We start from the raw sequence: 23,157 nt of genomic DNA, 5'->3' as shown, positions 1-23,157 counted from the left end.
CAGGTTTAGGATGGAGATATGCTGCTGGAAGAGATGCTTTGTAGACTGAGTCAAAGCATAACTGAAGAGGGTAATAATGCTTAAATAGTCTGAGGACTCATTGTTTTACAGCATGATTTCCCATTTGTAGCTCATCTTCTGTGTTTGCTTTCAAAGCTCAGTGTGGTTGTTGAACAATTCAGTTTGAGAACCATGATGTGTCATTTTGAGCCTTTTCACTCCCCTGCCACAGTTTGTTCCATAGCAATATGATGGTTGTTACATATTTTACTGAAGTGTGCTAAAATTTATCTAAGTTAAGAAATTCTCCAGGACTTTCGAAACCTAATGCTGAGCTGGTAGTGACTGAGAAGTGCACTGGGCTGATTTTTTTAATGACTTGACATTTTAGCTTCAGCATTAAAATGCAGGGGGTTGTCCAGAGAAAGCTTTTCCAGCCACATCATTCTCCTGTACACTGTTAGGTGGAAGAAGACTTTGTTCATTAGGGTGCAAGTTGTTCCAGCTACCTTTGTAACTGGTTCTACCAATTCTTTGTGTGGACAATGCAGGCTCAGATCAGCTATGCTGGGTGAACCACAGCTTCTGTCTCCTCTTGGTACTGTGCTGGCAGTTGCACTTAGGCAAGATGTTCATTTTCATGGGCATATATTTGAAGGCTGGGGCTTGGGAGGCAGGCTCTGTGCTCACAGCTGAACAACATCAGATCTTGGCGTGAAGGCTGAAATCCTACTTCCCTGTAAGCCAGAAGGAGTTAGCTCCAGAATGCCTTTTTTGATGAACTGCTAATAAGACTCATTTGAAAAACATACCATAATGAATTTCCTTTGCCTGATGGAATGTCTGGGGATTTGATCTGCTGAAGCAGGTGACTGGCTGCTGTTCTGCTGCTGTGTTCACTGGATTATTTGTACTAATTAAAGTGGGACCAGAGATTAACGCCTGGTCTGAAAACAAAAACACAAGTAGCAGAACTGATGAAGCCTGGTTTGCTCAGGAATTACCCTTTGTTACCCAAATCCTTCCTTCCCCAGATTTCCATGCACCCCAGCATGGAAGCGACAGCACGGGCTGCTGCTCCTCGGGAGCTCTACGCTCCCTGGTTTGGCAGAACAACTGCCAAGCAGGAATGTGGCTGCTGGATTGCCCTTCTTTCCCTCTCCATGCACAGCAGCTTGGGGTAAGAGACCTCTCTCTAGTCCCAGATTTCTGTCTATTTACAGAGATTTAGTTGTGTTTAAAAGCTTTGCTGATTTTTGAGTTGGTAGATGGGCAAGGGAGTCTACTCATGTATTCGAAAGGTGGAAAAGAGGGAATAAATCAAGGGTTGGCCCTGCAAACCTTATTCCTTTAGGAACTCTTGATTAAAAATAGATAAATCTACACAGCCACAATCAGATTTTATAGGAAATTCAAACTACAAATGTGAACAGGACTGTTCAGTTTTGGGTTTTTTTTTTCATGACTTGCAAACCACAAATAGTACAGATTTAGCTGGTAACAGTATTGCATGGACCCATGTGGAGAGAAGTACTTCCAGTTAGGTATGTTTTGTACCAAGGGGAATTCTGTGCTAAGGTACAGCAGTAATTTGGCAATTGCTGTTTTGAAAGTAAATCAAATGCCTGAACCAGCCTGTTGCGACCTTCTGATAACATGTTCCAGCTGCTCAGAACTGGAATTAAAAATGTTCCTTACCAGAGCACCTTGAATATTTGGGGCATTTTATTCTTATTCAGATGGTAGTGATATGCCCATGTGCAGAATCCAGCTTTTACATGTGTAGAAGATCTGTGTTAAGAAGAATCCTCTCTGGGCATCATCAGCAGAGAGTGTAAGGATTGTGAACTAATGACAGACAACTTTTATAAGCAGTTATCTCCACGACTTAAAGATCTTCTCCTTGTGCTTCTTAAATGTGCTAATGGAGTCACCTTATGAATATTAGGAGTTAAGTTACTCCAGTGAATAAGTGGTAGAAAGAAAGGACATCTTACTTGTTTTATCCTTGGTAGCTTAGAATGAGAAAATTTCTTCTAAAAATTATGTATTAATAAAATAAAATGTTGAAACTGATGTACAAAATAGGCTCAGAACTCAGGGCATACTTCTGTATCATTAAGAATAAGCCAAGGGGATTTCAACATTGGCGTGGAATTAGCAAGTACTTAAAGCTCTGTATCCCCATACAGCTTACATGTGACTTGGAGTTTTTCTGTCATACGATCAATCTTGTATTCATGAGAAGTTCTTTTACTAGAGGGAGAACTATTTCAGTGATACATAGTCAGGTGGCCAATTCATTAATGAGAGTTCAGTATGAAAAAGATGTGATGGGGAATTGGAATCTTTTTATCTTCCCCCCCCAATCCCAATCCTTCCAAGTGGTGCAGATGAAGCTGAATAAAAGGCATCCCTCATAAATACCTGTGAACTTCAGAATTAGTCACTGTTATGAATGTGAACAAGTTGGGTCTCTGTGTTTGTGGCTACTAATGATCATCCCCCAGGACCACACTATAATTATTTACAATCAGTTGCACTTACTAGCCCAATTAAAGGTCTCACAGCATTTTGTGTTAAGTACAGCCTAGCATAACTAGATTCAACTAGAGCAGCTGTGGTGTGATTTAAACACATCAGGAAGGTCTGCAACATACAACTTGCACCTTTTGCTATCAAAAGACCTTGTAATTTCTCTGAGATAATTTAGCACAATGGGTAAACAGAAGATGTGCTGCTTTGAGTTGTTACTGCTGGTCCTGAGACACATGGGAAAGTGTGGGTGGGTAGGATAAGTTGATCCTGCTTTCGTTTTGCTGGTCACTGAGGACACAAAGCAGGATTTTTAACCTTCTCAGACTCCTTTGTCAAAGCCCTTAAGGCGATGTTCAATTAATCTGAATATTTAGCATTCGTAAACAGTGACCCAAACAGCCAGAAGTCTGAAAGCACTCTTCATCCTTAGCCATCTGCAAAGATTATGCAGCATTGTGTTCCTTATTTGAGCATTTTGCTGAAATTTTGTGATTGCTGATGGTGAGCATAGTGTTACCCTGGATACCTCCAGGCTAGAGTTCTGCAGGCTTCTGAAGTGTTTTCTTTCCATGTGTTGTTATACCCAGAAACTTCAGTTATGAACTGAGATCCCCTGCACAATACAAAAGAACAAATAAATGGCCTTATCTCCCAAAGGATTTTGAGTTTTGCTTGTATTGATCATATTTGCTAGCATGAGATAGCACAGTTACATGAGCAAGCCTATTTCCAAGTCTGTAACAGAAGATGTATCAGACCAACCAAAGGTATTTTTGTGTCACAACATAATGGCAGGGAGCTGTGCAGCCTGTGAGACTTTTCTGTTTGCAGTGAGAATAAAGGCTCTGTATCTGCACCTGCTGCTTGGTGTATAAGGCTACATCTGCGAATTTATTTAGATGCCCAAGATGACAGTTCTGAATGTCCCTGGATTTGGGTTTTCCTGCCAGTCAAGTGTTGGTAAGTGTTTTAGCTGCATAGGGACTCACTAGGAGTTAAAGTGCTCCTGAATCACTGGAGCACAAAAAGGCCCAGTTTGTGTTTTCAGTTGTGCCCATCAAACTGTTGGCTGATTCAAATGCAATTTTAAAAATAATTCTGTCCAAAATATTTACCAAATTATTAAATTGGTTTTATCAAAGGAGTAAAACCATCACAGATTTCCCTTTCCACATTTTCCCCAGCATGTCCAAAGCAGATTTTGAGACTCTTGCACGCGATAAACCTAACCAAGTCCCTTATAAGTCAATTCAGATGCTATTAAAGGGTCTTTTAAGTTTAGGATTGAAATTAAAGCCAATTCAGAAGCTAGTTCTAAACATGTCTGCTTTTCATGCACAGAAGTTACCTTTCATTGTTTTGTTCACAAAAATGACATTGCTAATGATTTAAAGTGTACCCATTCTAGAAAGCTCTTGTACAATAACATCCCAGCACCACCATGAGCTGCAGCCTCCCCAGATACATTTGGCAAATGCAGATCTGAGTATCTGCTGTTGCTAATGAGTGGTGGTCATCAGTCACCTCTAATTGCTTGGGGGTTGCTTTGCCCCTCTGCCATACCCCATCAGCCATACCCAAGTCTGTGGTCTGGTATTGATACCAGAGGTAACAGAAGGGAATAAGGCACTCTGACTGTACTGCTAGTTTGAGTGTGCCTTTGTTTTTTTAAAGGATTCAACTGTTAAAATGTTTAAATGTTTTTCCTGTAACATTTTTTTCTTGTACATGAGATTATATTGTTATTAAACCTGTCTTCTTCCCAACCCTCATCACAGAACTTCTTCAGTGGCTTTAGCTGTAGTTGCAGGACTTAAGGTTAAAAAATCTGTCAGTACTTCTAGTGGAATATTGGAGCCATCATGGTTTTCCTCACTTGATGAGAAGGGAAGGCAGCAAAAATGCAGCTGCTTTTTTTTAGGTTTTCCTTCCTTAATTTGTTCTTGGAAACCACTTTGGAGATTGAGCCCTGGTATACCTTTTCTTGCTTCCCTCTAATGAAAGGGGGGGCAAAAATAAATCTTAAGATGATAAAAAGCCCAATAGTTTTGATGTGTTGTTGAAATACCTGTGAAATTCCTTTGCTATCCTCAGACATTTTCCCTCCCTTTATAAAACAGCCTGATAAATTATGCAGTTGGTGCTTTCCAAAGCCAACTATTCAGCTTTGCAGGTTTTTAATTGCACAGGGAGCTGTTTTATCAATTTAGCTTTGAAAAACAGCTTTTCACACCCTTCCTTCCCTCCTCCCTCTGGTACATTAAAAGCCAAGGTATTAAGCTACTTCATGGGCTCATTATGCCATAATATAAGAATGCCAACCAGTTAACCCAAGCTGAAGGCCTCCAGCCTCTAACCAAGCAGCAGACTTGGATCTCTTCCTGCCAGAGCCATCATTGGTTTCAGTGATGTCATGTGATGACATTAGGATGTAGGAATTCATTGCTCACTTCAAATAAAAAGCAAAGCAAATCCAAAATGTGCTCACAGAATTAATTTTTTTTCTAGGCTGGGTTTTACATCTATAAATAAATGTCTCCCTTTCAGACCCCCAATGGTTCCTTATGAAAGCAAGCTACCATTTCAGTGAGTGCTAATTGGTGTATCTGTTGGCAGCCTCAATAGAAAGGCCATGAGTTGAAAAGGCTGAAGAATTAACTTCCTGTTCAGCCTGAAAAAATCCCTTTCCTGCACAGGTCAGCAGCAGCCTAACATTCCCAGACTTTGATAAATAAATAAAAAAAATTTTTTTTTTTTCATGCTAATTCATGGGTCAGTCAAGGAATTTTTAAAGATATAAACCAATGCCATTGCACCAGTTATCTAGAAGTTAGAGGCCTGTGGGTTAGCTAAATGACATGACTGAATGAAATGGATAGAAATACCCTTTAATTTTTATTTGTCCCTGTCATATCCAACATTTGTGATTTTTAGAATAAAATACTGGCTGTGCTTGGTGGCTGGACAGCTTTTGGCATCTGCCTTCAGATGTGCAGTCTCTAGGATGAAAACAAGGAGTAGATAGCTGCGAAGCTATCTTAGACCTTTGCTAGGACCCCCTTTAATTTATTTGGTGTTTTCTAGTGTTAGTTCTTCATAGGAAATACCAACCTGTCTCTGTTGATGACATCACTTTAGTTCAGGTGGAAAATACACTTTTATCACCAAAGGTCTACCTTTTGGCTTCAGTTTTGACACCAACCAAACTGGGTGTTTCTGAGAACAGCCATGCACTTGGCTGGTGTCTGTATGGAGGGGTCTCAGGTAGCTTCCCAGGAGGAATGTCAGCAGCAGCAGCACTGGTCTGCTCCAGCATCTCTCCATATCTCCACTCTGTGCTATTGGTTTCCAGTTCTATAATGTTGCTCAGTCCTTGGCTGAAGATAACTGTGTGTGAGAAGCCCTTCTTGAACAGCAGGAGCTGCAGAGAACAGCTTTTACAAAATACACTTTAGCTGGGTGAAATGGCAGGGAGCTGGAAACCAAAAGCTTGGCAGGATGTAGCCCTTGGTCAAGGGTTTGCTGTAGCTTCCTGAAAGGACTTTATTAGCCTTGACAATCCAGCCCCATGAATGAACTCTGCATTTTAAGTTGAACTTTCTCTATTTGCAATACTTCAGAAACAGTTGTGCCTGGTATTTAGTGATGCTGTAGCCAGAGAAGAAAATGAAGGCAAGCAGTTCTGTGCTGCCTTGGCAGCAACCTGAAAGGATTGCTCAGAGTTTGCAGTGTGTACAGCAGGGCATGGACTTGTGCATTTGGAAACTTCACAGATGCCATATCCATGGGATACAACTGTGCATACCAGTCCATGGGATCATGGTCAAGGAGATGTGTGTGTCAAGGTGTTTGCTGTGGGCTCAGTTCTGTTTCTACTAGACACAGCAAAAATATTTTCCTTCTTAGAGTAATTAGATTTCCCAAAGGAGAATTTGTGGAGCATTGCATAGGTCATGGGCAGTACTGAGCTCTGATGGGTTTTTTGGTGAAGCAGTGCAGATGTGAGAATGGGATGTTGCAATGTTGCCTGTATTGCTGAGGGATGGAATTGTTGTGCAAGGCCACTGGGATGATGAATTTTGCTGCTTAAGATTTTGGATAGATAGGTGAAGAGATCTTCAGTTTCAGCATCACGTTCCCTGACTGTTTGCATCCTCTGAGGTGCCTAACTTTAATGTTACCTTAATGCATTTTTAATTGAATGTATAATAAAATGCTTCCCTAGACAAGGGTAAATTGTGCCAACTTTCTGTTCATTTTATGTATGTACTTTTTAGCTGTGCATTACTGACATGCTGCTGGAACTGACATATTCTTCATACAAATCAGTTAGAAACAGCTAAATTCTGGCTCTTGAATCTGCTTCCACTAAAGTGAGCAAGTTCTGACTGTTGATTTCAGAGAGGGGGACTGGGACACTTGAACTAGGTTCATCAATATTTAAAAGCATGTAAGCCTACAGCAGGATGTTGCCTGCTATTACATACATTTGAATATCACAAAAAAAAATCTTGGTGAGTGTAAACAGCTTAGTGCAGTGACCTGCCTGTGCAATGACCTGCCTCAGTAAACTAATCACAGCAGCAATTTTTCAGTGGAGATTTAATCACACTTTAAAACAGGAGTTCTTGAAAATACAGCAAACCAAGAAAATGAAGAACCTGACATGGATTTTTCCATTAATGACTGTTCAACTTATGTTTCTTGGGGGTTTAAAAATAAAAATCTATATGGATTTTTAGTGGTACTTAATATAAATAGGAATGTGGAGAATATAAAAATCTTAATAACTGGCTTCTGCAGTAAAACTTGATAGGATACCTAATGAAAAGGGTGAGAACAGGAATGACTGAGTCCATTGTCTCTTTTGTGTTTCTCTTTTGATACTAGCACAAAGAGTTTGTATAAGATGATTGCCTTTTCGAAGCAGTTTGTGCTCTTTGAGCAGAATAAAGTCATAAAAGAGAGATGATCCAGTTATAAAAATGATAGCCTTGCCCTGGAGATGTGAAAGTTTAGTTCCTTGCCTTGCTTTGATTTGTTCAATTGTGACCCAAGTTGCTAACTGTTTGTCTCTGTTTCCAACCTGTGAGGTGGAGATAACATTTCACCTTGCGTAGGAGTTTTATCCAGTGAGCCACATCCAGACTATGAGATGCTCCAATGTTGCAAGAAATTGGGGTAGGGAAGATGTGTCATAACTGACTGTTGAAAAAACTTAATTAACCTGAAAGAGGTAGGGTGGGGCCTTTAGCATTCCCTGGCTTTTAGCAGACAACCAGGCTTTTGGACCCCAGGTTTAGGCAACTCAGTCTGCAAGCAGGAGAGCACACAGCTCAGACAAGAATATTTCAACTAGGGCTGATGATGTGCAGCCTGGTTACAGCCTGCCAAGAGGGTTTTATAGGAGGAGCCTTGGCTTACTCTGGTTCAGCTTCATAACAGAAAGAGTAGCAAAACCAGATTTCTGGGACATTTTTGGCTACTTTGCCTTCAGGCTGAATCTTGACTTGCTCTGTCCAATAATGCTCTGTGCTGTTCTGCAGACACGGCGTGTACTTTGCGTGGCTGACAGGGCAGCAGTTGTGGGTATCAAGAGCAGTATGCAGAAACAGGAGTGAAGGAAAGAAAGGAGCTGATCTGTGTTTTGTCAAGTTTGGGAGAGTTGTTTAAAATGCATTATCACTGTATGCTCATCTCTAATAGAGAACAATTAGTTTCTCTATTAAAGAAGACATTTGTGAAGGCTGTTCTAATCAGAAAAAACCTTTCCCGTGAATGCGTGGCAGGTGTTGTGAAGGGAACATTTATTTCTTTGGGGATTTGCTGCCTCATTTCTTGCCTTACTATTGAATTCCATATCTCCTAAAATGTCCTTACTGACTGACTGAGACTACTGCAAAGGAGTCACCACAGCTGCTGGAGAGTCAAGGGGCAGCTGGGAGGTGACAGCTGAAGGAAGACTTGCCCCAGTGTCCCCTTCTCTAGGTATCTCTTATAGATTTAGTTATTCAGAGTGGTTTTTAAAAGGACTTCTGTAGTTTTAGCTGTGAAAATCCACAACTGAGTGTGTAGATTAGGTGACTGTCCTCCTGCAAGCTTTACCCCAGTGTATATGTAAACCCTTAACAGTTCTGTGGTGAGTTCTCATAGGAGTGAAGCATAACTTATTTTTATAGGTTTACTTCATTTGCCTGTAATGATGGGCTAACAGTAGGAATTAGCTTTAAGAATTAAGCACTAGGTTTATATGTGCTGAAATAAATTCATTTCCTTGCCTGGATAAGCTTAATATACAGTGCAGGGTTCTCCTTTGGAAAGAGCCTTACAGCATCTCTGCTACTTGAGTTTTGAGTTTATCTTCCTAAATACTTTATGGCTTCAATTTTTATTAACCCATGAAAGGTAAAGAACTTATTGAAAGGGCAAATAATGAACAGAGAAATCTACAGTGAAAGATTGCTTGCCTGCTGTCTTCTCCTTATACCCTTTCAGATAGTGAGTTGGCAAGTGATGCTGTCTTTATGAGTTACTAATAAATGAATCCATTGCTTTGGCACTGAGGTATTGTGTTCATGCTGGAGGGTGCACCTTCTGGGATCTTGACTGCTTATGGTTAGCAAGCATCTGAAATAGGTGAATGCATCTCAGGTGGTAAACATTTTGCTCTTATTTTGGACAAAAGGTGAGCATTCTGCTTTGTATCTCTTTCTGGTACTTGACTTTTATAGGTATCGTCAGTAATAGCCAATGTCACCATTGCTCACCCCTGCCCTATAAATTTAGGTGCTTTCAGATGTACCTTTCTTAGGAAAATATCTTTGCATTACATCCCTTCTTCTGATACTTTATACAGATTGCATCCCAGGAAATCATTTGTTTTCTATGCTGTTTTCCTGAGCTGGATATGCAAAGGTATTTCATCTAACCTTTGTTCTCTGGCATTTTCATTGCTAGATCCTAAGTATAAAGTCTTCTATAGTGGGGAACGAGTTTGAGGGCAAGCAGTGCAACTTTTCATCCCTCCTCAAAATGAGTTTTTGTTGATCATTTGACAGTAGAGAAGAGGACAGGGGGGGATCTTTTTTGTATGTGGAATAATTATGGTTTAATTGAGAAGGAAACCTTCTGATAGTATTTTTCATATACTCTCAACAACTTCACCTTAAGGCAGTGATGCTGTTGTGGTTTTTTTTCACATTTCAATAGGGGAAAATTAATTTTCAACACTTACTCAGGGCCATGTTCCTTCAAGCTGGTGTAGGAAGTGTAATTTATATCTCCCAGTGCCAGCTGATCCACCTTTCTTAGCTTCTTTTCCCACCCAGGAGGGATGGTAGGAGGCACTGTCATCCCCCAGCACTGATTTCTACCAGTTGCATGATATAGGTTTGACTAAGAGGATATATACATGCAGCATAATCTCCCAATAGCTGGAAGCTGAAGCCAAATTTGGAATGGAAATAAGGGAACCCTGTGATTTTTGTTGTTAGTTTAAATAAAGACAGAGGTTAGCTTAAGGATTGCTCCTGGACATGTACTGAAGTCTGTGCTGTTGCAGATGGAGGTGTATTTTTCAATTGCTAATTTCAGGAGCCTGGCTTAGCCAGGGCTCTTTTTGAGGTTAAAAGCAGAGAGAGTGCACTTTAAGACCAAGATAGAGTAGAAATCTCTCTCCCTTTTTAAATCTCAGGGACCCCTGGGAGGTAGCTGACTGTAGCCTTGGAGAATATTCACTCATTCCCTTGAGCATTTACGTCAAAAGAAGATATGCTTCAGCGTGACCAGAAATGAAGACAGAAGCATGTGTTATGCCATTCATCAGAGCTGTCATCTTTTAAATCCCTATGAGACAGCCTGCAGGACCCACTTGGTGGTTTCCCCATCTGTGCTGAGCCCTCTCCTGCTGAGGTCTGTAGCTGGCTGAAGGTCTGTGAATACGGGATGGATGCGGACAGGGCAGGATATGTCTGTTTAAGCTCTCTTCTCAGTTTGATCTGATTTATCTTATGTAATGCAGTCATCTGACTGTCTTTTTTAAAAATAAATAATCTGAACCTATACTGTAGCTGTCTAAAGCTGTTGTCAGTCTTCTGTGGAGTAGTTTCAATGAAGCTGTGGGGTAAACCACTAGGGCAGTTAGAAGAGATGGTAAGGAATTGGATTTCAAATGCTTTCACCTTTACAGTGAAGGTGATCAGGCAGGGAGGTGAGGCTTGGATTGCTCAGTGTGCATCCACCAAGTACCAGGCAGGTGTCAGTTCATATGGTGTTGGCCTGCTCCTGTGGCCTGATCAAGAGTTCATTGGTATCTGTCTGAATTGCTTGGTCATGGCCCAGGTGGTGATAACTTTGTTCTTCCCAGTGCCCTGAGGCTTTCTCCCAGGGCCATCTGTGCCTGCTGTGTGTGCTCTGCATCACACACGCATGAGGTGCTTATGTGAGAGGTGATGGATGGAATGGGGTCACTACTGCCTCCCTAAATCATATGAGTAAGAGAAGAGGTGGTCAATTTATAGTCATTTTGTGCCCCTACTTCATACTGAAGAGCTGCTCGAAGCAGGAAGGGACTTCATTCTGTGTGCACATGCTGGGGTTGGATTTGCTCAGATCGTTGGTTGCACAGATTGACTGTGCTGTGAGATGGTGGTAATGCCAGTGAGGTGGTGGTGATGCTGGGGATGAGAGGCTGTACTGCTCTCCTGTCACTGGGATGAACTGAGCAGCCCATGCAGCCACAGCATTTTGCTGCAACTGCATAAATGTATCATGACGGCAATAATCTGAACTGCTGAAGTATTTTCCTTCTAATTCTACATTTCTAGTTCCTCAGAGTCAGTTGTAGACTGAACTTTCACAGGCTTTGTCTTTTATAAAGCCTTAAAGCCATTTGCTTGTCACTGTTCCCTGGGCAACTTAAAACTTGGTCAAATCAAACCTACCTGTAAAAGTGCAGTAGTGAGGTAGGCAGCCTGGATTTGTGTATGCATGCACATGTTTCTAAGCTGCTGAACATATGAATTTGTTATCAGATTAAAGATGTTGAAGCTGCACCTTCTGATCTTCTAAGAAATCGTCAAGCCTTGAAACAGCTTTGTCTTTTAAGTAGCTGGAATTTTACCTGGGTGGGCAGTGCTTGTGGTAAGGAGATGGATGGTTTAGTGTGAGTAAATACCTGAAGGGAAAAGGATGCATGAAATGTCTTGATCTCCTGATCCTTCACAAGGTAATTTTTGTTCTTTTGGTTGTCTGGGCATTGTCTGATGGTGGTGACCATTCTGACTACTATGTAAACATGCAATCAATATGGTTGCAAATTTATACCTGTCATTGTGGAAGAAATAGCTGCTTTTGTCATCCTCCATGCCAAATTTGTTGATGATTTCCCATCAGATGTCTGCAATGCAGACAGCTAAATTATGCAAGGGAATCTGCAGCTGTTGTAGCTTATGCTGTCCTACACCAGTAAAAGAACTGTAAGCTGCCTCATGTCAAACCTTAGAGCTTGTCTTTTACATGATGAGTAAGAAATCTTTGTGTGTGAGACACTTCCATGGCAGAAGAGATACATTTGTGTTTTGTGAGTAGCTGATTGGAGGGCTGGAACATGTATGAATCCTTGCCTTGGCTCCAAGGATTGTATCTCCCATCCCATGGACATAGTTATGCTTATATATATATACAGCTGCATGTTCAAAGCTAGTAACATAAGGGCTGGCTATTCTGCTGTGTTGATAACTCACTGCTCCTTTGGGATTAGGAATGGAGAAACCAAAGGTGTATCACCAGTTGTAAATATTTAGAGAGCAAAGGTACATCTGCATTTTTTGCAGTTTATTTTTCTGTTCTGAAGTTGGTTGTAATTCCTACATGACTGTAGTTTGAACTGCCAGTGATGTGCTTGCTGAAAGCAGGACATGTTTTGTGCTTCACATTTGTTTTCTCATCAGGCTAATGGAGGTATTTTTTGTATGCAGCTATAGACAGATATAGAGCTGGCATGATCTAATAGCTGGTATGCAGTAACAGTACTCAAGCAGTCTGTCAATGGCAGAAATGTAATCATTCTTTAAAATCTTTCTTTGCAATTGGATTTATCTCTACGGTTCTTTATATCAAAAGTTCTTTGTCCACAACTGCCTGGATGTTGGCTTTTATCTCCTGCTTGTCACATCCATTTCAGATCCTCAAACAATGTTGTCTTGAAATGAGAGGATGTGACTAAAAGCATGGTGTTTATTTATGTAGCCATAATAACCTGAAAGAAGCAAAAGAGAGAAATATAGGTTTATGTTCTGGGGACAGCACTCAGCATATGCAGGAGCTCAGCTGGAACTGCTTGTCTTTTTCTCCCTGTCTTTTCTAGGCAAAACTTGGTTTTAACAGTAGGAGGAAGTACTTGTGTTAGTTCACTTCTGAAAGTACTTCGAGCAACTGTGCTCTGTATTGAATCTTTGCCATGGTGCCAAAAAGCCTACTGTAAACAAATACAGATAATTACTCAGGAAAAAGGTACAGAAGTTCCATCCCAAGGTGAGGAAAGAGTTATTTACTATAAGGGTGAAGAAGCACTGGAACAGGCTGCCCAGAGAGGTTGTGCTGTCTGGACATGTTTCTGTGTGACCTGCCCTAGGTGATCCTGCTTTGCCAGAGGGATTGGTCTTGGTGATCTCTAGAGATTCCATCCAACCCTTCCCATTTCATGATTTGTTAACCTTCCCTTTGTCCATGTGCTGCTTGCCCTTGCCTGTTATCATTGCTCAAAGTTCACACATGGAGTTTGCCTCTGCACACACACATTGTCACACTGCAGAAAGGGTGAAAGGGTGTTGTCCTTTGTCCTGCAGTGGGATTCTGGAGGCAGGTGACTTCTCTGTGCTGGGACAGGGTGAGGAGCTGTGATTGCTGCTGTTCTGGGGGTGCAGCTAAACTCATCTGGGTGGCAGCGACTGCAGTGAAGGAAGGAGCTGTTAATCTGCCTGGCTGTGCAGTGCAAATGAGGAGATTTGATTATAAACTGGGAAAACAGAATCCTTGTTCCATTTAGACATCTGTTTTAAAAATAGTTAGCAAGGGCCTGTCTTTTACCAGATGTCCTAGCAACAGTTTTTGTAAGCTTTGACTTGTTTTTACAGTTTTGTAGCACTCCTCCTTTACAGTTACTCCATGTGCTCTTCCATTTGAACCTTGGCCCTTACAGCTCTGTTTGTGCCAGAAGAGCAAGATGAAGTGTTGGGAGTTCAAAGGAGTTGGCCAGAACTGTTCAACAGAGCCAGGCACTGAACCCAGGACTGGTTTCTGCTGCTGGATGGAGAGTAACTTTGACTTGCACCTGCAGGGGAGCTACTTCTTTCCACCAGCCATGACCCAGAGAGGCTCAGAGGGTGTCAGTGTGTCTGGTAGTCTGCAGGGCATCCTTTTGTTGATTGTTACCTTTCCCTTCTGATCCAGGATTGAACAGGTTGCTTCCCCTGCTTAAAGTTTTACTGTCAGTATACCCTTGACAGAAGAGTTCATCTTCCTAAGAGCACATCTGTCAGTGATTCCCACTGCAGACCTGTGGGCTTCCTTTCACTGTCCCAGAAGACCTTATGTGGCACATTGAAGCATCTGGCCTGAGGGCACGTAGGGTTGTTATTTTCCCATTCATTTTATGAACAGAAAACATTTAAAACTAGAGGAGCTTAGTTCAGAGTGATACAGCTGCTGCTGAACAAACTAATGTAACGACCAAAGGAGAGGCAATGACCTTGGAATTAATTTAAATTGCTTTTTCATTGGCCTTGAGAATTTAGTATGAATCCTCACAAGATTATTAGGTAGGATAAATAATCATAGGAAATATAAATTGATTTGTGGTGTGTAGGTCTGACTTCTAATTCCTATCTCCCCTTTTCTGCAATGGTAGGTAGAAGCAGACTATAGCACACAAGAGCAATACTCTCATAAAGATGGCCAGAGAAGCATCATTTATCATGGAAGAAACTCTTGAGATTCATTGTTCCTCTTCCAGCTTCAGTTTAATGTGGTGGCTTTTTTTCCAAACTGGCATGTAGTGCTGTCCTCTGTCAGAGGTAGAACAAGAATTGCATGGTAAAGATTTGAGGTCTTTGGTTTGCATTTAAATGCCTTTAAAGACCTGATCCTGCTTTCCCTTTATTTTGATCATGAGTGAGGTGGCTTTGTGACAGTCAGTAGTGCTGTGTCTGTATGATGTTAATGAAAGAACCTGGAACAGTGACATTTCATAGCCTGAATATCTTTGTCCAAAATATTACTTACATGAGTTTCAGATGATTTGGATTGTTTTTTATTTCCTGGGAAAAGTATGCCTAGCTTGTTTGTATTATATTTTTATCTCTGAATAGCTTTGTGAAAACTCAGGTTATTTGATGCTTTTGGTTGATCATATCTAATATTAATGATTGTTGAATATAGTGTAGGTTGTTACCTTATCTAGAGCACAGTATGAAGCTTGCCTTGGCTGGAGGACACCCTGTGTAAAGCCCACCAAGGTGAAGCTACTGCTGCACAAAAGTATTATTTTTATACAAATTTAAACTAGCTAATTTGGAGATGTTCAGGTGTCTGATCTGGTTCTTGAGATGCCCTTTATAGAGGAATAGCACAAAATGAATGAAGTTCCCTGCTCCTAGAAAGAGAAATAAATGAACTCAGTCAGGTGTCAAAGGGAACTGTTAGCTCCTTCCACAAAGCTATAAGACTGCAAGTTTTCTGTGGGTGGCAAATAAATCATATTGCAAGCTACTTTTGTGCTCCTAACAAGACAAGCACTGCTGAGTAACTTTTCCTCAGCCTTTTCCAGCTTCTTCCTGAATTCACCTCTGAAGCTGTGTCTTCAGGCTCCCAGCTTGGTTGCACGTGCTCCCACCACTGTAAATCCAAAACGAATACTTCTCCTGCCAAGATCCCCTCCTTCTGCTGCTCCTACCACATTGGAGAATTGGTTTTGCTCAAAAGGTGGACATGGGTCTTTTTTTAATGCTGTGACCACTGTACAGATGTCAAATCATTGTGGTCTTTAGCAAGTATTTGAATTGGAGTCTAGTGTGTTATCAATCATTTGGTTATTTGCTGTAATTCTCAGTTGGGATTTGCAATCTTCATCCAGCTGTGTCCATCCAGTGCTATGAACATGCCCTGAAAGCATTTCACAGTGTGCTGCAGTGGTTGGAGCTCTGCTGATGTCCCTGTTTGCTGAAGTTACACCTGGATGTCCTATCACTTCTTAGCTGCCAATACCCTTTGACTTGTGCGCTATAAAACATGGTTTTCTGGTCAAGTTCAGGCTTAGGTTTGTGTCTTTTGTGTCTTTTTGTGTCTTTTGGCTTCAGCAGTCATCCCATTAGTGGCAATCAAAGCATCCCAGAGATTCAGAGTCCTTGGTTTATTTTCTTTTGGACTGTGGTGTAAAAATAGCCCCAGCCCTAATGTCGATAATGTCTCGGGAACATCTTTTTAGCTGACGCTCTGCTGAAACAGATTTCTAGCTGTATTTTCTGATACGACTTTCAAAACCTCAGCAAAGTCTGGGTTTTAAAGTGCCATTCCAACAATAGCAGCCGAAGAAAGAAAAGCTGGATGCTGCTGCTGCTGCTGCAAACCAAAGGGAAAAGGGCTTTGGGGGTTCGTGTTGCGATGGGGGTAGTGCTGGGCTGGGCGAGTGCCACGTGTCTGCATGGGCCTTGTTACAGCCATCTGTACTGGTGTTCGGGAGCCAGCCCAGGCCAAGGGTCCATCTGGGCTCTCCCTCCCATCCCACAGAACCCGCAGGGAGGCTGTTGCCCTGGTTCCAATGGTGGGGGCTGCGTGAGGGCGAGGAAGGGGCCATCCCGCAGGCACTGAGGTGGGGACTTGGAATCACGGCAGAAGCCTCGCCTGGTCCTGAGGGTTCAGCTTGCCTGGAAGCAGTGGCACTGGCTGAAAGCAGTTTAATTTACACCCGAATAATTTATTTTAAATCTGCTTTTCTTGCTCACGCATGCATTTCACTTTATTGTAATGTCAGCACTTAGCAGTGGAGTTAACAGCAGATCTCTGGAGGACTTCGCATGAGCAAGAAAGCACCATTATCTCAGTTTTACAGGCCCTGCTTATGTGGAGAACATATGTGCTGGTGTAATTACACTGATGTGATTAAATCAGTGCAAATCCTTGCTAGAGGGACATGCTGCACCAATGTAAAGTGGGGCTTATTATCAGTGCAGTTTAATTCAGATTACATGACTCAGTTAAGCCGTGCTAGTATAAGCCTCTGCTTAAAGTCAGGAAGTCACACGAGGGCCTGTGTTGGTTCTTTTTAAAGCAGATCAAGATTTGGGAACTGAAATGGGTGAGGTTGTTCCCCACCCAAGAGCATGCTTGATGGGCTTGACAAGTACTGCTTATAGTACTTTCTCGGAGGAAAGAGGCGTCAGTGCGAATTCAGGGGTTTTATTATTTTAAATAGATTAAATTATTCTTGTAAACCATAGTGACCACTTTGGAAAAGATCCTAAGCCACACTAGGGCTTTACAAATAGAGTAAGTAAAATGTATACTAAATTCTAGTAAACCTCAACCACGTCTCTGGATTTTGATAATGGCTAGATGGGTCAATGAACAACCATAGCATGTACAACTTAATTGGATTTCTTTTTTCTTTTGGCAGGGTGTGGGCACTGTAAGAAAATGAAGCCAGAATATGAGAAGGCTGCAGAGTTTCTCCATGTAGCCAGTGATGTAAGCTAATTTCCTTTATTATATCCTTCAAATAATGAGTAATAAATAACTGGAGTAATAAAAGTGACTTCTCTCCCTGCAACAAATTCAACTGTTCTCATCCTCCCACAGGACCCTTCAAAATGTGCTTCCAAAGTACAGTCTCATCGCTAATGCATGAACCCTGCCAAAGTCTTAGAAAGAACATTCTGTCTTGAACGAAAACAAAATCGAAAAATGTTTATATATTCTGCCATAGGCCTTATACATAATATGATCAAATCCAAAATGAATTTTTTTTTTCCTTACTTCTATAGAATGTGAAGAAACGTAGGCTTTTATCTATGAATTAGGTATGGAAAAAACAAAGGGGGTTGCTCCCTTTTTCCGATACGATGTTTTTATCATTGCACCATTCCATTAGCTTCATCTTAAGTGTTCCATCAGTGTGGCTGGAGAAGAGAGATCCAATAATATAAATATTACTGTTATTGATTCAGTCTCATGCTGTGTACACCATGCAAGAAGTAGGATTAGTCACCCCCATAGTTTAAGTATCTTCAGTGGAGACATCTAGAGTCCCTTTATACTGGTTGAAGAAGGAGGAGATGAGAAAAACAAAGATCAGATACAACTCACTCTACAAGTCTGTTCTCCTATGACTCTAAAGGTGATCCCTGAAAGATGCCTGCAAGTTAAGGGAAGGTGAATACATCTTGAAGTAAAATTGTCTATAACAGTGCTTATTTCTTCTGGGAGGAATTGGGATTTGTGGGAGGAAATGCCATTTGTGGGAACAGCCCCCAAGTCCACTGTTGCCTGCCAAAGGGGTGTATGTATGTTGCTTGGATTTACAGTTAGTGGTCTCTGCTTTAGAGTCCAGGTGTTCTTGCAGCAGTCGATGCTACCGTCAACAAGGCATTGGCAGAAAGATACCACATCTCGGGCTTTCCCACTCTGAAGTATTTTAAGGATGGGGAGGAGAAATACACCCTGCCACACCTCAGAACAAAGAAGAAAATCATCGACTGGCTGCAAAAGTAAGTGGGAGGGTCTGAGGAAGTGTTGGGGTTCCCAGTTACTGAAGACTACTCTGGCGAGGAAGTAAATCTTAAACCTAGTTTTATCAGCTGCCTAAATCCCTTGCTAACAAAACCAAATTGAATTCCAGTATTTAAAGCCATACAAATACATATGTTAATTATGGTCTGTAATACACCAAATCCTTTATTTGCTGAAGGGTTTTTCATAGTAGCCCTGGTAATTCTTTCCCAAAATAAATATTTTTCGAATATACCCTAAGCCTCTCACTGGAGAAAGAATAGCAATGGCTCTGAAAAATAAACAGAACATTTACTGTTTCCTCTTTATACTAAGCAGCAGATTTCACTGTTTGTAACTGAATTTCTGCAGTTGCACTTTTCTCTTTCCAGCAGTTCAGAGGCAAGGTCTAGAATACCAGCTACATGGGGCTGCATGAAAGCCAGTGAGACCAACAAAACCAGCACATTTGCCTCCACTTCCCAACTTTTTTTGGGTGATGTGCTGAAATACATAGAAGTAGGTTTGATGTTTGAAAATAATTTCATTTCAAAGTAGTAAATTGCTGATGCGTTTCTTTCTTCAATTACTTTGGAATAAAACATGTATTTCTCTTAAGTACTGCAAGCTTAATGTATTTTCTGCAATATTCAAAGGGAGAAAAACCTGACAGTGTTTTCTGAAGTTTTAAAATCATTTAGCTGTTAAATGCAGTTGATGTAAGGAATGTAATCTTAATTTTTTCCTTCTCATTTGGTGGGAGGAGGGGGAGGTTGTGTAAGGGCTTTTCACTGGTTTTTTGTTTGCTCGTTTGCTTTTGGGTTTTTATGTGTGTGTGTGGTGTTTTGTTTTTTTTTTTTCTTTTGAAGTTACATATTTGAGTGCTTCAAGTCAGGTAACAGATGTGGCCTTGCAGCATCTTTATAGCATGTTGAGAATCTGTGTTTTACATTTAGACACAGTATTCCTCTGGTCTCCCTGCATACTCAGGCTCCAGGCTGCTTTGTCAATACTGGATGTTAAGTTACCATCCTAGTTTCAGCAGTTTGCTGGAGTATTTTGAGTGCTATGTAATTTGTATTGAGTAAAGCATTGAGGTTAGCACTTCCCCTACATATTGACAAAGGGGGTAAGCAGTGAGGAGGAGGGAAGGGGTGTTAATCTCTTATGCATCCTAATGTGCCCCTGGAAGACTTGTCTGCAGCTCTAGGTAGTCAGCAGCACAGGGGAAACCTGGACTTCTTGTCTCCTGCCCTTGTCTGCTAGATGCTTTTACAACTAGAGATGCAATAAAGTAACATCCCTGGTGCTCACCTGGGCTAAACTTATCACAGCTCCATGGAAGTTGAAAATAAGGATGCATTTGGGGTGCAGGCTGGAGATGAAGATTTATCTTGTGAAAACCTATCCCAGTGAGTGATCTAGTCATAGCTGTGGAAGTTTTGGCTCCAGTCCCCAGTCTGTCTATGCTGCCTGGATTCTGTTTTGCTGCAGTAGGTTATCATAAGTATCTGGGTAGCTTATTTCAGGTCAGGGTGGGGAGGTCTGCGTGAGATGAAGTCACACCTCTGACACCGTACCTGTAATCAATGATAGCTCACACCAGCTGTGTTTGTGTGAAATTCAGATCAGTTGTCCCAGTGCTATCACCAACAACTGGCAAATCAGTATCAATGGAAATATGATGAATGTCCACCAAGTGACCTTGAGTTGGACTTTAAAAATGGAGTTTTCTCCATTTGGTTTTTATGTACCAGATAGAACTTAAAACGGTGCCATTCAAAGTGACAGGAAAGTCTGAAAAGCTAATTTATTACCAAGGTGACATATGAAGGTCTTTATGCTGTGGCACCATTCTGATGATTTTATATAAGTAATCACTATTTAAGATACAGCAGGAATGAATTTAATGAGTCTGAGAGAAGTCTGTGAGCTGGTGAATAGCACAAGTTTTGTTAGAGGCGCTCTAGATGTGCGGGATTGCTCTGATCTAGTCAGTATGTGCAGTCATAATTGAAACCTGACATTCTCTTTATCAAGGTAAAATATTCCAGTTCAGTCACCCCCAGTCTTCCAACTGGAACAATGCTGATTATTGCATCCTGGCTTTAATATCTGAATTCAAGAGAAGGTCATGAAATTCTTTATAGAAGTTTCCATGATAGCGATAAAGAGTATAAAAAGGATGTTTGAATGGAAGGTACTGTTCTATATTGGCTGCCTTTTGATTCTACCTGCTTGCTGTTCTTCTCAATTCATGCCTATGGATGACACAGTGATACAAGAGCAATGTTTTTCCCACTCAGGTGTTAGATGCAGTGTAGGAAATCTTTATTCTGCATTCCTACTCATATGCCTGAGTACAGTCACTTAAATTAGATTTTTATTGTGTTACAGAAATTGACTTACATCTTTTTTGTTATTATCTGGTGTTGGAAGTATCAAACAAGTTTTTCTCCTGCACAGGCACTTTGAAGGATTGTTCAACCTCATTTCCCTCACAGCTGTTATCACTAGGATATGATGCCCCTTTGCCTGCTTCCAGAAACGTTTTCAAAACAATCTGATTTCCTTTCTTTTCTAGTCCTGAAGCACCACCTCCACCTGAGCCTGCATGGGAAGAAAAACAGACTAGTGTTATCCACCTTGCTGGAGAAGACTTCAGGGAGTCCTTGAAAAAGAAGAAGCACACCCTTGTCATGTTTTATGCACCATGTAAGTAAACACCTCAATATGTGGATGGATTTTTATAAACCCTCCTAATTATAAAAGCCTGAATTAATTGCCTTGCTCTCCCTGGACTTTTAAGGGTAAAGAGCTGATTCTGAGTATAACTGTGTGGAACCATCATTGGCATAATCATTTGTGTCCTTATAAATAGTCACAAAGCATTGTACATTGTTTGTTTAAAGAGTTACTGTGTTGTTGCAGACACCAAAGCAGTCAGGGGTAGAAAATCAAAATAGATTTATTTTCCTCTGCTGCATTTTATGGTCCATATAACAAAATGTGATCCTTTATAGTAGCACAATGGACAGGGAGAGCCTGACTCATTAGTGCAGCACTTGAGTAGTGAAATCAATAAGAGTGATGTAGGAGAAATCAGTCCCAAGAGACTTAGAACAAATTTTGCTGGAATAAATTTCTGTCTGTAATAAATCTACATTTACATCTCCACTGAGAATAGTGGAGTTCCTCCTCCTGGATTGTTTTGCATGCTTCACATGCATGATTTCTTTCTGAAGCTTCTGAGATTATTTCTTGAACTTTTAAATGAGGCCCTTTATAAATTAGGCAAATAGGGGGGACCTATTCTGTTTTCCTGTGTTTTCCCAGAGACAGGCAGACTTATTACAGGTTCTTAAATTTTGAGGGGTCTGTCAAAGGGAAAAGATAATTCTGACATTTAATATTGGATTATTAACTCACTTTTCTAGCACCATGACTTGTTTCCCCCACCCCTCGGTGAAAGAAAAATTCCTCCCTATCACATGGCCAGCTCTGCAATTCATGGATTACCTTCAGATAAGCAGTTACTAACTTGTTCCCATTAAACTGGAGGTGTTCTCCAGAAAGGGAGAAAAAGCTCAGATCCTTAATGTTTAATCAGGCTTTTTTTGGTTTTTTTCTTTTCTGTTAGAGAATTAAACATGAATTTTTGGGCTCCCATGAAGCCTGCTGGATGTGGGAAAAGGGAGGGGTGCAATTCAGAAGGGAGATTTTGGAAGGTTGTAAAAGAAAAGGGAAGGGGACTTAATCCCTTCTCAACTCCAGTTCCCACTGCCTACTGATTAAAAATTGCCCATGTGCTGGGAATTTCTGGTTCATGGATCTTGACTGGTTAAGAGCAAGCTGTAACTTTAAAATCAAATGATTGCATATGAAATGGTAAGATTTAGGAATTCACCGTTCTTGCGTTCTCTTTAACCAACAAGTGACTTTCTGTAGGACAGAGAAATTTATTTCCCACTTGATTCTTACCTGCATCTTTCTACAGCAGTTAAATTCTTGGTCTTTTTTTAAGGCCATGTTTAAAGCAGAGGCACTGTGTGCAATGATTGCGTCAGGGCTGAGAACGTGAGGCAGCTTCCCTGATGGGTTAATTATGATACTGCTGCTTGTGGGTTGACTTAGATCCTTGCACCAGGAGGGGTGAATAAAGATCAGTCTGTCCCTGTCTGTCTGAACAGGCTGTAAAAGCAGTGTTTATATGATGACAGACTGTTGGGTCCTTTGAGGCTGCCCTTCACACACGTTCTCCTTGCACTATTTTGGTTACAGTGCTGCATGAGACCACCTATAGAGAGGACAGAGAGGCAGTAACTGGAACCAGTTCTGGCCTTCCTGTGATTCCTCAGACAGTCAGTGTTGCTGTGGTGGTGTCACTATGTGGGTCATGCACAGGTTTTGATGTGTCAGATTTCTTCTCTCTAAATGTGAAAGTGTCTACACAAAGCAGAAAGCAGGAGCACAAAGGGGAATGCAATGAGCCTGCCTTTGCTGGGTGCAGGGGAAAGTGGCATTTTAAATGTGTTTCCTGTGAAATAATCATCAATGTGATAGAATGATAAAAATTATTCTATTTTTCTGTGGTGATAATGTGCCTCCTGCTAAATTTGATAGATTAGCTTTTGTTTACCATTTCCCCAATCTTGAGACCTTTTGGAGCTTACATTGCCAATTAGGCTTAACTTGCTTATTTTAGTGCAGAAGGAACACTGCCAAAATTGCCAGGCACAATTATCTCAAATAATTTTCTTTTTCTATTCACATCCACATCTTAGGTCAGTGCAGACTCACAGTGTGTTACTTCAGTCACTTGTGACTCTGTGACAGTATTTGTTACTCTTACACATA

At 41.1% G+C, this 23,157-nt stretch overlaps 1 protein-coding gene across 2 annotated transcripts in view; it reads left to right on the top strand.

Annotated features, from left to right (window-relative positions):
- The window catches only part of PDIA5 (protein disulfide isomerase family A member 5), a 99,351-nt gene that overhangs the window by 50,854 nt on the left and 25,340 nt on the right, over positions 1 to 23,157 (top strand). For both annotated transcript variants that reach the window (XM_071746651.1, XM_071746652.1), the window contains exons 12-14: positions 17,210 to 17,280; positions 18,136 to 18,299; positions 20,885 to 21,015. In XM_071746651.1, coding sequence (XP_071602752.1) covers positions 17,210 to 17,280; positions 18,136 to 18,299; positions 20,885 to 21,015 — 366 coding nt within the window. The remainder of the gene's footprint in view (positions 1 to 17,209; positions 17,281 to 18,135; positions 18,300 to 20,884; positions 21,016 to 23,157) is intronic.

This window comes from Heliangelus exortis, chromosome 6 (assembly GCF_036169615.1).
Source record: "Heliangelus exortis chromosome 6, bHelExo1.hap1, whole genome shotgun sequence".
NCBI classification, from domain to species: domain Eukaryota; kingdom Metazoa; phylum Chordata; class Aves; order Apodiformes; family Trochilidae; genus Heliangelus; species Heliangelus exortis.
Note: the sequence above shows the minus strand (reverse complement) of the source record. Positions and strands in the feature narration are given on the sequence as shown.